At 41.0% G+C, this 14,792-nt stretch overlaps 2 protein-coding genes across 2 annotated transcripts in view; one reads left to right on the top strand and one right to left on the bottom strand.

The window, feature by feature from the left end:
• The window catches only part of nmrk1 (nicotinamide riboside kinase 1), a 29,388-nt gene extending 20,657 nt beyond the window's left edge, over positions 1–8,731 (bottom strand). The window contains exons 1-2 of the mRNA XM_055886330.1: positions 8,183–8,731; positions 2,177–2,470 (exon numbers count right to left, since the gene is read on the bottom strand). Of these exons, the coding sequence (XP_055742305.1) occupies positions 2,177–2,205 (29 nt within the window). The 5' untranslated portion in view covers positions 2,206–2,470; positions 8,183–8,731. The remainder of the gene's footprint in view (positions 1–2,176; positions 2,471–8,182) is intronic.
• On the top strand, positions 2,811–14,019 carry LOC129826045 (osteoclast-stimulating factor 1). The gene is made up of 10 exons (XM_055886329.1): positions 2,811–2,983; positions 10,225–10,271; positions 10,368–10,418; positions 10,652–10,715; positions 10,978–11,031; positions 11,257–11,364; positions 11,564–11,613; positions 11,945–12,023; positions 12,357–12,455; positions 12,959–14,019. The coding sequence occupies exons 1-10, from the start codon at positions 2,950–2,952 to the stop codon at positions 13,015–13,017; spliced, it is 645 nt and encodes a 214-aa protein (XP_055742304.1). The 5' UTR covers positions 2,811–2,949; the 3' UTR covers positions 13,018–14,019.
• Positions 14,020–14,792: the final 773 nt, after the last annotated feature.

The raw sequence follows: 14,792 nt of genomic DNA, 5'->3' as shown, positions 1-14,792 counted from the left end.
AGTCTTTAGAACCTTGTTTCAAGCTTCTACTGTGAAGGGGAGAGAATAAGAGCTGTTTGAGTCAGGGGTCTGGCAGAAGCCATATACATCGTTTGACATGTTTCTACGAACTTTAATATAACTTTTTTGACTTTTCGTCTGGACTAAGTGCCTGCGCATCTTGAATTTGGATTTGTGAACTAAACGCGGGGGGAAAGGAGGTATTTGGACATAAATGATGGACTTAATCGAACAAAACAAACACTTATTGTGGAACTGGGATTCCTGGGAGTGCATTCCGATGAAGATCATCAAAGGTAAGTGAATTTTTATAATGCTATTTCTGACTTCTGTTGACTCCACAACATGGCAGGTATCTGTATGGCTTGTTTTGGTCTCTGAGCGCTGTACTCAGATTATTGCATGGTGTGCTTTTTCCGTAAAGCTTTTTTGAAATCTGACACAGCGGTTGCATTAAGGAGAAGTATATCTTTAATTCCATGTATAACACTTGTATTTTCATCAACATTTATGATGAGTATTTCTTTAAATTGATGTGACTCTGCAAAATCACCAGATGTTTTGAAAGCAAAATATTACTGAACATAACGCACCAATGTAAAGTGAGATTTTTGGATATAAACATGAACTTTATCGAACAAAACATACATATATTGTGTAACATGAAGTCCTATGAGTTTCATCTGATGAAGATCATCAAAGGTTAGTAATTAATTTTATCTCCATTTCTGCTTTTTGTGACTCCTCTCTTTGGCTGGAAAAATGGCTGTGTTTTTCTGTGACTTATCGCTGACCTAACAATCGCATGGTATGCTTTCGTCGTAAAGCCCTTTTGAAATCGGACACTGTGCTGGGATTAACAACCAGTTTATCTTTAAAATGGTGTATAATACTTGTATGTTTGAGGAATTTCAATTATGAGATTTCTGTTTGAATTTGGCGCCCTGCACTTTCACTGGCTGTTGTCAAATTGATCCCGTTAACGGGATTTCAGCCGTAAGAAGTTTTAATGGTAATTTCCCCTTCCTTGTATGGAATTTACTTTTCATTTGTACATTTTTTAACCTATGTCCAGTTAGTGGTGAAAAAATACATTTTGCGTGTAGTTCTTCATAGAGCTGAAAGAAGAATCACATAATAGACCAAAAGTAATGGCTTCTTTTTGTAGGCACTAATGGAGACTAACTCCACTATGGCTCGTTGTCCAAAGCCTATGGGGAAATGAATGGTTTTTGTTTTTTTGGGGGATAAACCCCGAAAATAAGGTCTGCATTTAACACAGGTTTAGAGCATCTTATACATTTTGTTCTATGAGAGAACCTTCATGAGCTAACGTCTCTGTGTGCATTTTGAAGCGTTAATGTCATCAAAATAAACAAAGAAAAAAGGCTTCATAATTCAAAAAGTATTATATATCCCCCCAAACCTGTGTTATGCTGCGTTCAATTTGTCAGAAACTCCGTGTTAAAACGAACATAAGTTATTTGCATAGATATCAGAATCAACCAATAGGATGCTCTAAGAGCCCGACTCTTCCGCCTTGGATATTAAGTCAGAAGTTTCCGAGTTTCCGACATGAACTGAACGCGGCATTTAAAAACATTCATTTTTACCATAGGAATGGCTGAACGAAGCAGAGGTTTCATGTCCGGTTTTTAGGACTACATTGTGTCACACCATGTGGACATTGATTTTGACGATAACATGTAATCAATCAGAACTATTTGGAAATATCATGAATGGACTAGGCCTACTGTTAGGGACTAGGATTACTGTTTCTTGAAATAGATGTCATAAATACAAGAGTAGGTGATGGGGATTTTATTAATGTTTTCATTAAGTTCCATAACCTTACATGGGACAGTCAAACCATTGCAGAATTACCGCGTTGGTTCAAAATAGTAAGAAAACAAATACACTGCATGAAGTGTAATAAACACACATAGCTTTTAGTAATATGTCACAATTTTAACCAATTTCAAATTGTTTGTCATTATGGACAAAAAAAGGGGGCGTCGCGTCAACTACCCCAATGGCCAAAAGAAAAGCCCAAAAGAATGCAGCTACATTTCAGATGTAATGGTCAGATTGAATGGTCATGATTATGAAATAACAAGGTTTCGTCTCACACAATTTCAGATCAGATTCAAATAATAGCACGTACACTATCACTTACCCTCCAATTCCAACGACAAGGGTCCTCATGGCTGAAGCTAGTTGAGAGGTTGTGAAATGGTCCAGTTGAATTGCTGACAAATGTGGGTAACATAAAACCTCCTCTTGCAGAATTTAGAGAAATTATAAAAAACAGGGCTATGTTAAGAGAACTTTTATGAAAGTAGGTCCATTGCCTGATAGTTGTTCCGCTATTCCACAGCAGGACGATGGATTCGCGATCCTGCATTAATACGTCACCATTTAAAGGGGTCCACGATGCACGACCACTGGCTGCCAAGTCCTGGGACAACATCTGTAGTGGGTGCATAGAAATATTAAATGAATTAACATTTAAAAATAAAACATTAGCTACCCAAAATATAATAAATTAGCCATTTTTTAAAGTGTGCTGTTTTAGTTGCAAAGTTCTGTTGTCATCAGTCCATTTCTACTTGTTGATAAAGATACTAGCTAAGACATTAGTAGCCATTTTTCAGGGCTGATAATATTTTTGCATTTAGCTGTGGAAAGCTACAGTTTATTGGTGTCTAGGCTGCAATACAACTCTATCCAATTATATTACCTAGCTACTAGAACATATTTTACCTCAGACTAACCAAAATATTAGTAATTTCTCAGTGGGCATGCGCACTGCTAGTTTTCCGCCTAGCTGGTTCTGTCAGACAGTAGCCTACTTCCTTATTGGAAGTGAGACAGTACCTCTTAAAATAAGCAACGATAAGCAACTTTTTTCAGAAAAGATACGGCGTAGCTACTCTTTGAAGTCTGAACATGTCCAAACCGCCTCCCAAGCCAGCCAAACCAGGTAAGTATTCGATTAACTGCGTGATAATTAGCTAGATAACGTTAAACTAACTAACGTTAGCTACTTGAAACTTCCTCTCCCATCCCGGCATCAAGCAAGTGTAACACACCTAGCGAGCGAACTAGTTAGCCAAATGTTTGACCAGTAATCTCCTTGAATAATTGAACATTTCAGTTGTCTCTGTCCTTTTCTCACCGTCGTCCTTATTGTCCTTATCCTTACAAAATGATCTAGCTAGCTAGATGTAGATCCCATGGCTATGTCATCATGGCTAACGTGACTTCCCCATTTCACAGTAATGCAAGTTAACTAGCTGACGTTATCTGGCTAGCCACACACAAAATACACAGTTGCTTGCAATGTGTGCAGTCCCATCCCAAAGGCTTCCAGGAAGTTGTGTGGAGTTGCTTAAGCCAATGTTAGCCATTTTATATTGTTAGCTACATATTGCACTTGTGGTTCAGTACTGGAAACCTGCCCCAGTGCCTGTGCGAAATGTCGCAACTGGTTGAACGCGGCACGTGTGTAACTACAACCAGTTAACAATCGGAAATGTCAGATTCCTAGTTCCGATTAGTACGTGAACGCGGCATTAGAGATGTCGACGATGAGCGTGACGTGACTCTTATCTAACGTCCAAGGCCCGATATCCCCCAAAATATATTTAGGCTAAATTAATTGTTTGAACTATACTCCTACACAGGTTCTATCTCCGAGCTTTTTCCAAAAACCATCGTTAAAGTTGCACTTAAACGCTCGTAATCTAATGTCTGCCTCAGACCAGTCGTAGAACATCAAAGCTCGTCTTTAGAAACTTTTTTTGCCCTCCCGCGTCACTTTATACACTGAAGATCTACGCTAAACATAGAATCACGTGCTTTAACTCTCTCTCTGTGACCGCCGATAACTTCAGAACAAAGTTGACTACAAAGAAAGTTGCCAATGGGCGTGTTCGATTATGCTGAACCGCGGGGCACCGGTCTATGGCCCGTGACGAAAGGGCAAAAGCGGTGACTGAGGAGCCCTTTTCTCAAATCAAATACAATTGTATTTGTCACATACGCTGAATACAACAGGTGTAGTAGACCTTACCGTGAAATACTTACAAGCACTTAATTAAGCAACAATGCAGTTTTAAGAAAATAGAGTTAAGAAAATATTTTATTTTATTACTTTGGTTTATTTAGTGACACCTATAACAATAATGAGGCTATATACAGTGAGTACCGGTACCAAGTCAATGTGCAGGGGTACAGGTTAGTCGAGGTAAATAAGGTAATATGTATGTAAGGGTAAAGTGACTATGCATAGATAAAACAGTGTGTGAACATGTTTTAATGAAAATAAGCAAATAGTCCAGTTAGCCATTTTATTAATTGTTCAGCACTCTTATGGCTTGGGTGTAGAAGCTTTTAAGTAGCCTTTTCGACCTCGTCTTGGTCGCTCCAGCACCGCTTGCCGTGCGGTGCAGAGAGAACAGTCTGACTTGGGTGACTGGAGTCTTTGAAAAAATGTGGGCCTTCCTCTGACACCGCCTAGTATATAGGTCCTGAATGGTAGGAGGCTTGGACCCAGGGATGTACTGAGCCGTACGCACCACCCTCTGTAGCGCCTTAGTCGGATGCCGAGCAGTTGCCATACCAGGCAGTAATGCAATCGGTCAGGATGCTCTTGATGGTGCAGCTGTAGAACTTTTTGGTGGATCTGGGGACCCATGCCAAATCTTTTCAGACTCCTGAGGATGTTGTCATGCCCTCTTTACAACTGTCTTGGTGTGTTTGGACCATGATAATTTGTTGGTGATGTGTACACCAAGGAACTTGAAGCTCTCGACCCGCTCCACTACAGCCCCGTCGATGTGAATGGGGGCGTGGTCAGCCCTCCTTTTCCTGTAGTCCACGATCAGCTCCTTTGTCTTGCTCACGTTGAGGGAGAGAGGGTTGTCCTGGCAGTCTCTGACCTCCTCCCTATAGGCTGTCTCATCGTTGTCGGTGATCAGGCCTACCACCGTTGTGTCGTCAGCAAACGTAATGATGGTGTTGGAGTCGTGCGCAGCCACGCAGTCGTGGGTGAACCAGGACTACAGGATGTGACTTATGGGAGAGAAATTAATATTCAATTCTCTGGCGACTGCTCTGGTGGACATTCCTGCAGTAGGCAGGCCAATTACATGCTCCCTGAACTTGAGACATCTCTGGCATTCTGTTGTGACAACTGCACATTTTAGTTTTTTTTAGGGCCTTTTGTCCCCAGTGCAAGGTGCACCTGTGTAATTATCATGATGTTAATCAGCTTCTTGATATACCACACCTGTCAGGTGGATGGATTATCTTGGCAAATGAGAAATGCTTACTAACAGGGTTGTAAACAAATTTGTGCACAAAAATTGAGAAATAAGCTTTTTGTGCATATGGAACGTTTCTGGGATCTTTTATTTCAGCTCATGAAACATGGGATCAACATATTACATTTTATATTTTTGTTCAGTATAGTTTTCATTGGGAAGGCAGATAAAGCATTTTTATCAAAAGCAATCACTTTTGCATGTGAAAACACACTAAGATAAGATATATCCCCATGGGGAAATTTTGGTTGTGGCTCTGTGCACACATAACACACAAAGGACATAATATACAGGTAGAATAAGTGCAATTCATCATCAATGGTTAACCTGTACATAACACTCTGTCATCCACAATGTTAGCTGTAGGCCAACCTGCTGGTCCTACTTGTAGTTTTAAACATTCAGGAGCCTTATTGCCACTGGGACAAAGGATCGTTTGGCCCAATTTATTTTGTGCCCTGGTACCATGTACACTAGGCTAAGGACCCTGGGATTAAACACTTCCCTCTGCAACTGAATCCTGGACTTCCTGACGGGCCGCCCCCAGGTGGTGGAGGTAGGTAACAACACGTCCGCCGTGCTGACCTTCATCACGGGGGCACCGTAGTGATGCGTGCTTAGTTCCCTCCTGTACTCCTTGTTCACCCAAGACCGTGGCCGAGCACGACTACAACATCATTACTAAGTTTGCAGACGACGGGCGGTGGTAGGTCTGATCACCGACGATGATGAGACAGCCTACAGGGAGGAGGTCAGAGACCCGGCAGTGTAGTGTCAGGACAACAACCTCTCCCTCAACGTCAGCAAGACAAAGACCCTGATTGTGGACTACAGGAAACTGAGGGCTGAGCACGCCCCATCCACATCGACAGGGCTGTAGTGGAGCAGGTCGAGAGCTTCAAGTTCCTCTCTGTCCACATCACTAAGGAATTATCACGGTCCACACTAGAGGTCAACCGATTTAATCAGCATGGGCGATTAATTAAGGCCGATTTCAAGTTTTCATAATCAGTAATCAGCCTTTTTGGACACCGATTACATTGCAATCCACGAGGAGACTGCGTTGCAGGCTGACCACCTGTTACATGAGTGCAGCATCAAAAGGACCTTGTGGCTGCAAGGAGCCAAGGTAAATTGCTAGCTAGCATTAAACTTATCTTATAAAAAAACAATCAATCTTCACATAACCACTAGTTAACTACACATGGTTGATGGTTAACTAGCTTGTCCTGCGTTGCATATAATCAATGCGGTGCCTGTTAATTTAACATTGAATCACAACCTACTTCAACTTTGCCAAACGGGTGATGATTTAACAAGCTCATTCGCGAAAAAAGCACAATCGGTGCACAAATGTACTTAACCATAAACATCAATGCCTTTCTTAAAATCAATACACAGAAGTATGTTTTTCTAAACCTGCATATTTAGTTAAAAGAAATTCATGTTAGCAGGCAATATTAACTAGGGAAATTGTGTCACTTCTCTTGCATTCAGTGCAAGCTGAGTCAGTGTATATGCAGCAGTTTGGGCCGCCTGGCTCGTTGCGAAATGTGTGAAGACCATTTCTTCCTAACAAAGACTGCAATTAATTTGCCAGAATTTTACATAATTATGACATAACATTGAAGGTTGTGCAATGTAACAGCAATATTTAGACTTATGGATGCCACCCGTTAGATAAAATACGGAACGGTTCTGTATTTCACTGAAAGAATAAACGCTTTGTTTTCAAAATGATAGTTTCTGGATTTGACCATATTAATGGCCTAAGGCTCGTATTTGTATGTTTTTATTATAATGAATCCCTACCTACAGTATATGTCCATATCTACCTCGTACCTCTGCACATCGACTCGGTACTGGTACCCCGTGTGTATATAGCAAAGTTATCATTACTCATTGTGTATTTATTCCTTGTTATTTTTATTTTTTTCCCCTCTTTCTGCATTGTTGGGAAGGGCCTGTAAGTAATTGTTTCACTGTTAGTGTACAAATGTTGTTCATGGAGCATATGACATACAATTTCATTTGAATCCTACTCATTTCTCCTTGTGCTTAATTACGTAACTTTTTTTGTTTTGAGCCGACTTTGCCGTGGGCTTTGAACGGGGCACCCGGCTCACGCCCGTGGGGCAGCCCGGTTCCAAATCAAATGCAATAATCTTTCATCCAGAGCAAAACACGCCTACACGGGCGCCCGGGCGAGATTAATCGAATCCCCTCAAGGCGGAGAAGTAACATCAGTGGGCGTGGCATAGCGTTTCGCCAGAGCAAGGAGTTTGGGTAACCAGGAAAATTAAAACCTTTATTCAAATATAAACAGTAGGCTATAGGTCTATTTCAATCATATTGAAATACATTTGTTCAATCAATTGAGTTCTATTTCGCAACTGTCTGTAATTTGGCTCAATATATTTCATGATGTGTAGCCTAATGTGCGCAATGATTTGTCAAATCTACGATTTTAGTGCATTTTTATCTAAGCATTACAATAAGCCGCCTCAATATTTGCAGCTATAGGTGGTAATCTCTCTCTAGGAGCTGATCCGTCGTCACTATTGTGAAATAATTCTAAGGTAACATTTTAATGGAGAAGCTGATCCGAGAGCAGCGCTCCCTTTCATTCGATCCTATCGGTATTGACACATGCTCCAACAACACACTCTTAGCGACCGTTGTGTTTTGGGAAACGCATGCTACAGCCTTCGGTCATTGTAGGAAATATGCATAATTAAAACACACATAAGGCTAAATTCCATCGCTAACGTGAAACCGGGCCCCGGAAGCTCAGATTCAAACTCCCATTACACAACTCTGCAAGCGTTATGTCAAAATATACAATGGGTTCTGACCAGAAGCGGCGCCTTCTCTTGACAGTGCTTCGCTCCAATACTTCGCTTAACATTTGCATGAAGTAGAGCCGAGGTCAACTTTTTCTACCGCTCGGATAGCAGGGTTCTTGCGGATCACCTTTCCCGGCACATTTCTCTGCGTGCCCTCGTTGAAAATGAATGGGGGCGGACTTCTCATGAATTCGTTGTTAGTGAAAACCCTACCTTACTCACCAAATATGGCGTTTCGCTGAGCAATTATCTTCCTTTACTCCCGTTGCGGCCGGTATGTCAAAATAAAAATGTACAAGGTATGTCAAAATAAAAATGTACAAACAACTGAAAAAATGCTTCTTCGGAACATCCAATGTATTGAGCTGTTGTAGACTTCCGACCTGTGCGTGGCACGGATGAGTGATACAATGGATGTGCCGAATACATTTTTATATTTACTTTTTTTGGAAGTACATACCGACCGTAACGGGAATAGTTGAAGATAGTTGGTCAGCAACACTCCAATATTCGGCGAGCAACTAAAGTATTTTAACAGTATAACGTTTGCAGAGCTGTCTAATGGGAGTTTGAATCAGAGCATCCTGGGTGTTAGAGAGGAGACACGTCATACTCATCGTCGACATGTCTAATTTACAGATACGGGGGCACTGGAAATGCCATGGGGGTAACATACACAAATCAGTTGACCCCTTGACATTGTATAAACTCGCTCACCAAAGTTTAGCTTTTTGTTTTTCTATTTTTTTTATTTTTACCTTTTTTAATTCAAGATTGTTACGAACATGAAGACTGTCATTCTGATTTAGGCCTACCTTTGGGTTTTTTCCTGAATCAGGAATGAACCATTCCTGAAATACAGAGCCCCACAAGCCTGTGCCTGCCCAAAGCTGTTTATCCCCCCCCCCCCCCCCCCCCCCCAACAGGCATTTAATTATCCAGGTGCTTGCCCTACACAGTACTAAAGTTATTTGGAAACTTTTTTTTTTTTTTATGTAATTAGAGTTGTAGCCTCTCCGCAAGCCAGCTATGTCCTGGTTTCTGTCTGTTGTGAATTACCGCTGCATAGCAAGCTCAGACTGAGGCTGAGAGTATAGTGGGTGGGCTAGTCGGCACAGGCCCCAGAGTTTTCACAGGGGCAGGATGGGACCTGTAGAACCACTCCGGGCACATTTCCATATTAGATTTACCCCCAGTGTTTTACCCAAAAGGCTCAGACTTTTCTGTATTCATCTACATGGGTCGGCACCCATGTCTTCCTGGGCCATGGTTCTGGCGGACCTGCTCTCAGTTGGAGCCAAAGCCAGGCCACTGGTATTTTTCAGCTTTCATTTACGTAATGGCTAACTAAACTATAACACCTTCTCACAAAGTAACTGTTTTAATTATGCAGAGGTTGTTGATTCTGCTCTTCACAAGTCCTCACTGTTAGCCCTAGCTATTGAAACACAATTTCCCTAGTATAACATAAGGTTGTATACACTAGTGTAAAACAGGTGTTACAGTCAGAAAGCCGCATAAAGGCTTGCATACTCCAGTGTTTTCAGGTCGCTAATTGATTCACATTTTGATCAGTTTCTGCATAAACAGTGTTTCTTTAAGCCTGAGTCATGTTCATTTGACGTTTATTTTTGGACAAGAAGGCCTGCAGGTAGCAACTTCACTCAGTTTTGTGCCTAATGAACACAACCCTGGTTTCTTTGTGCCTATGAACTAGTTTAGCTTTCTCCCAACACCAATCTGGTAACATTCCACCCCTGGGATTGAGACAAGCTAGTACAGTGTGTCTTCAGAGGCCCTTAGGCCTGTAGCCTTGGAGTATGTGGACGAGGACCCGATGTCTGTTCACTGTGTGAATGGATCTGATAGAACAAAATCTGAAAAGTATGTGTGATAGCATGTCTGGATCTTTTTGTGCTGTATACTGTCAACTGTGTGTGTGTGTGTGTGTGTGTGTGTGTGTGTGTGTGTGTGTGTGTGTGAGTGAGAGACCCGCTGCACAGTTGTATACATTCAAACTCATGTTCCTTTCCCTCTCTGTTCTCTTATAGGCCAGGTCAAGGTGTTCCGAGCCATGTTCACCTTTGACCCCCGAACGGTTAGTGTTTCTTTTCGTAATGGTTGGTCTAGTCCCTTCACTCCGCCTCACAACAATCCAAATTAAAGATGGTATTGTTTATTTTTTGCTTTTCAGCCAGATGAGCTCTACTTTGAAGAGGGAGACATCTTGTATATCTCTGATACGGTAAGTTACCGTGTCCGCCTGTCCACTTTTCTCCCTTTCACTCATTTATTCTGTCTTTGTGGCACTCCTATTTTTTTTTTTTATGTCCTCAATCTTCCACTCCTTTTTCCCTACATCTCTTGTCTTTCCTGTATCCCATACTATTTTTCTCTGTCTTTTCTCTCACCTCTGACTTACTGGATGCAAGCATTCTGTATTGCCATTGGCTCTCACTGCCTGTCTGTCATCCTTAGAGTGACAGCAATTGGTGGAAAGGAACCTGCAGGGGAAGAACTGGCCTCATCCCAAGCAATTATGGTGAGTAAATAAACCATTCACTGTATGTGATATGTCATATCGCAAGTTTCATTGTAAGGTTGAAGTTGTATCACAATAGAGGTGCCCATCCATGTCAGTAAATGCATTATTCCATTAACTTGTCTTTAGATTGAGAAAACAGGTTCTCTGTGTTTGATTATTCTAGGCGCCCCTAATAGATTAGTGCCCTAATTATGGTTTTCAAAGGAGCTTGTTGCTCTGTTGAAATCATGATTTGCTCTCTGACTTCCTCAACCCACAGTGGCCGAGCAGGCAGAGTCCATTGACAACCCAATGCACGAGGCAGCTAAACGAGGTGAGGCACCAAAAGAGGCCCGCTGTCTCACTCGCTTTTCCCAATTAGCAAATATTGTGCACCGCACCACCAATAATTTAAACCTACTATATAGTTCAATAACAAACTACGTTTGGATTGTTTGTTTGCTATACACCTTCTATAACCTGTATGAATTTGAATGGTGTGATGCTTGCTTCATTTGCATACCAATGTTTATTTGTGTGTATTTAAATTTTTGCGCAGGGAATCTGAGTTGGCTACGTGAGTGTCTGGAGAACAAAGTGGGAATTAATGGTCTGGACAAAGCTGGGAATACTGCCCTCTACTGGGGATGCCACGGAGGACACAAAGGTAACAGTTCTGTCTACTACACACACGCCACAACACATGCATCGTTGCACAGACGCATGCACTCACACACATGCGCCAACGCACACACACACTCAGTTTTTTTTCTTGAATGACAGAGCAAATGCATGTCAGCCTGCACACACACACACACTGTTGTGAGATGTATGACAGTTTTATGTTATGTTGTCATTTGTGACAGATGTGGTGGAGATCTTGCTGGGGCAGTCTAGCGTTGAGTTGAACCAGCAGGTGAGAAGAACAGTTTACACATTTGGAAAATGCGGTTTCAGGCAAATTTCTTATGATTGATTTTATTTTTTATAATAATGTACAGCCTGATTGGGCTGTATGCGATTGATGCATACAGTATTAAACTCGAAAGACTCTATTTAGACTCAGGTCCAGGACTAGATAAACACTTTTTTTTTTTTTTTTTCAAAGGTGATTCTTTATTTGGCATGTATTTTAGTCCAGTGCTTGGCTTAATCTGTGTCTAGGAAACTGGCCCTATATGGTGAGAATTATGCAAAAATGTGATGGGTAAGGTCTTTGACATGTTGGCTGTTCTGTTCCGCTGCAGAATAAACTGGGAGACACTGCTCTGCATGCTGCCGCCTGGAAGGGATACTCAGACATAGTGGAGATGTTACTGAATAAGAGTAAGTCCATCTACTTTTTGTTTCAAGTTCCATCTTTTTTTGTTTGTTGTTGCTCTCTTTTCCTGTTTAGTTTCCCATCTCTGTATGTGTATGAGCCAGGGTTTGGGGCTCAGTTCACATCGAAGTCAGTCAATTCAGAAAGTGATATGAATTTGAAATATAAAATTAGACACATACCTTCTCCTGTTTTAACTGATTTAAAAATGTATTCAAAATAAGCCTTTTATTTTTTACTTCCTGAATTGACTGAATTCCATTTAGAATTGACCATAACCCTGGTATGAGCATGTCTGGTTGTTTGTATGTTAATCATTTTCTGTATTTGTGTTTCAGATGCCAGGATGGATATTAAAAACAATGAGAAAAAGCTGGCTCTGGAGATGGCCACAAATGCCCAGTGTGCCTCTCTCATCAAGAGGAAACAAGGAGGCAGTGAGTCATTTAGGCCAGAAGGTGGAAGCCTTACGCTATTTCGGTTTCCCGGAAACTGATGAAAGCCCTAGTCCCGGGACTCAAAAGTACTATCAGTGGGGAATCTCTATTGCACATGTTTCTTGGTCCATGACCATGCTTAATCTGTATCTGTGAAACGGGCCCTTATTGTTACAGTCAATCAGGTTGATTGACTGTTCATGCTCATTTCCCATATAGACACGTTTATTTATATGCTTTAGTGCTTATTCTTCATGTTTATTTATAGATTTAACTTGCTTAGTAAGGCATTTAATGCATTTCAATAACACTACTAAGAATGCAAGATGACAAAATGAGGAACCGCCAACAAAGAACTGTCCAGTCCATACTGGAACATAGTTGTACTTTTGCAATCATGAGTCCCTTAAGAGGAAATGTTTTTTTTAATTCCATGAAATGTAATTGAATCTCCTACCACTGTTACTGGCCTAAGCTCTTCCTTCCGATTTGTTCTATTACAGATATCACACGTACACACAGCAACGCAGATGAATACCTTGACGACGAAGACTCTGACTGATTCCCCCCTTTCGGAGTGGGCTATCTCGGGCCTGTCTCTCATGGGATGGGGGGAGTTTGCAGTGTGTGGGACATTATTAGCTGGGTGGGGAGGGAGAAGGTGTACGGATACATTCCAATTTTTCCAAATATTTTCTGAGCAACCAATGTAATAAAAGTAATACAAGACATATAATTAACAATGTGAATGGAACATGGAATTTATAAAACCTTAGGGCTGTGGAGAGGTGACGTCTTTATTATTAAATTCTGGTAGATGATTGGCTGTTCTAAGGGAACCAATAGCATGGGTTCCACTGTCGTGCTATCTGCGGGTGAGTCAGTGATTGCTGACACCAGAGAGATTGACATGCGATTATTTCATACAAATATCTCCTGGACTAATCATATCTCCCATTTGAAGGTGGTCTGAACCTGCATCGCAGGAAGTGACCATGTCGAGGCAGTTTTATTTCTCTGGCACTAGTAAGCACTGGCTGGCATAGAAATGGGATGATACTGGAAATCATACTTCATCCTGCCTTAACTTAACCTCATTCTAAAAGCATTGGAATGCATACATATGTCTGTCAAAGAATTTTCTGCATTGTCAAATGTGAACTTTCAAATAACCACGGGCTGGGTTTTTTGTCGCCAATCATGTCATCTCTCATGGAATACTGTAATATTAGATGTGCTGTGCAAAACATTTTCTTCCCCAATATCTTCACTTCACTGGGGATTAGTAAATTGCCACTGCATTTTCTATCTGTACTGTAGAAAGAAAATGACAGTGCATTTTCTTCATGTACTGTATGTTGTTCACACTGACCACTGCTCCACTGTTAAAAGATATGTCACTAAAAGTGCCTTATGTGAAGATATAATTTGTCTACAGGTGTGTATGTGAAGTCACCTGATATCATGTCTTTCATAAAGATGTGTTCATTGTTGATCTTTTCTGTCTATCTGCTTTGTCTTTCCTGTCAGCTATGCAATAAAATTATTTTATCTAATGATTTGACCTACGGATGATGGGATTGTTTTAGAGAAATAAAAAGGTGACGTTTGTGATTCTTTTTGGGGGGGGGTAACAAAATGCACATTTCAATTACTATGTCCCAGATCCTATGGTCATTGTTATACCAAATGTGGTTACAGGCTAAAAGTCGATCATACTAGTGAAACTTATACATTAAGCTGAAGCGCTTACGTGCCCACAGAGGGACATACATAATTAGAAGTGTCACAAAGTTAAAAACACGAGATCTGATTTCGATTTATTACATGTCATTTACTAATTGCAGACTATTTAAAGCTAGAATCTGCAGCTGAAACCATAAAGCATTTACCCCACCTCTTGGTAAAAAGCTGAGGGATGGGCCTGGAGAAATGTAACCACTCTCAAATTCATAGAGCTATGGATGCAAAGACTGACCATCCATGATATCAAAATTCTAGCTGAAATTACAGTTTGAGGCCAAACAGATGTGTGGAACTGTTATTGCTTTTTTGTTTGCAAATGCAACTGGGGCCATGTAAATAGTCTAATTGTTAGGCTACTCATTTTTAATTAATCGGTGTGACCATAAAAGTGTGTGCAACTGGGCACAGTAAAACAATATGTTTGCAAATGTCAAATCCAATTTCATTGTTCACATACACATGGTTAGCAGATGTTAGTGCGCGTGTAGAAAAATGCTTGTGCTTCTAGTTCCGACCGCGCAGTAATATCTAACAAGTAATCTTAACAATTTCACAACAACTACCTTATACACACAAGTGTAAATTAATGAA

The sequence above is a fragment of the Salvelinus fontinalis genome, chromosome 28 (genome assembly GCF_029448725.1).
Source record: "Salvelinus fontinalis isolate EN_2023a chromosome 28, ASM2944872v1, whole genome shotgun sequence".
NCBI lineage: Eukaryota > Metazoa > Chordata > Actinopteri > Salmoniformes > Salmonidae > Salvelinus > Salvelinus fontinalis.
Note: the sequence above shows the minus strand (reverse complement) of the source record. Positions and strands in the feature narration are given on the sequence as shown.

Coding starts and splice junctions, on each gene's coding strand:
- LOC129826045 (XM_055886329.1), top strand. CDS start 2,950: ATGTCCAAACCGCCTCCCAAGCCAGCCAAACCAG. Junction 12,024..12,356: donor GGAGATGTTACTGAATAAGA/GTAAGTCCATCT, acceptor TTTGTGTTTCAG/ATGCCAGGATGGATATTAAA. Junction 12,456..12,958: donor CAAGAGGAAACAAGGAGGCA/GTGAGTCATTTA, acceptor GTTCTATTACAG/ATATCACACGTACACACAGC.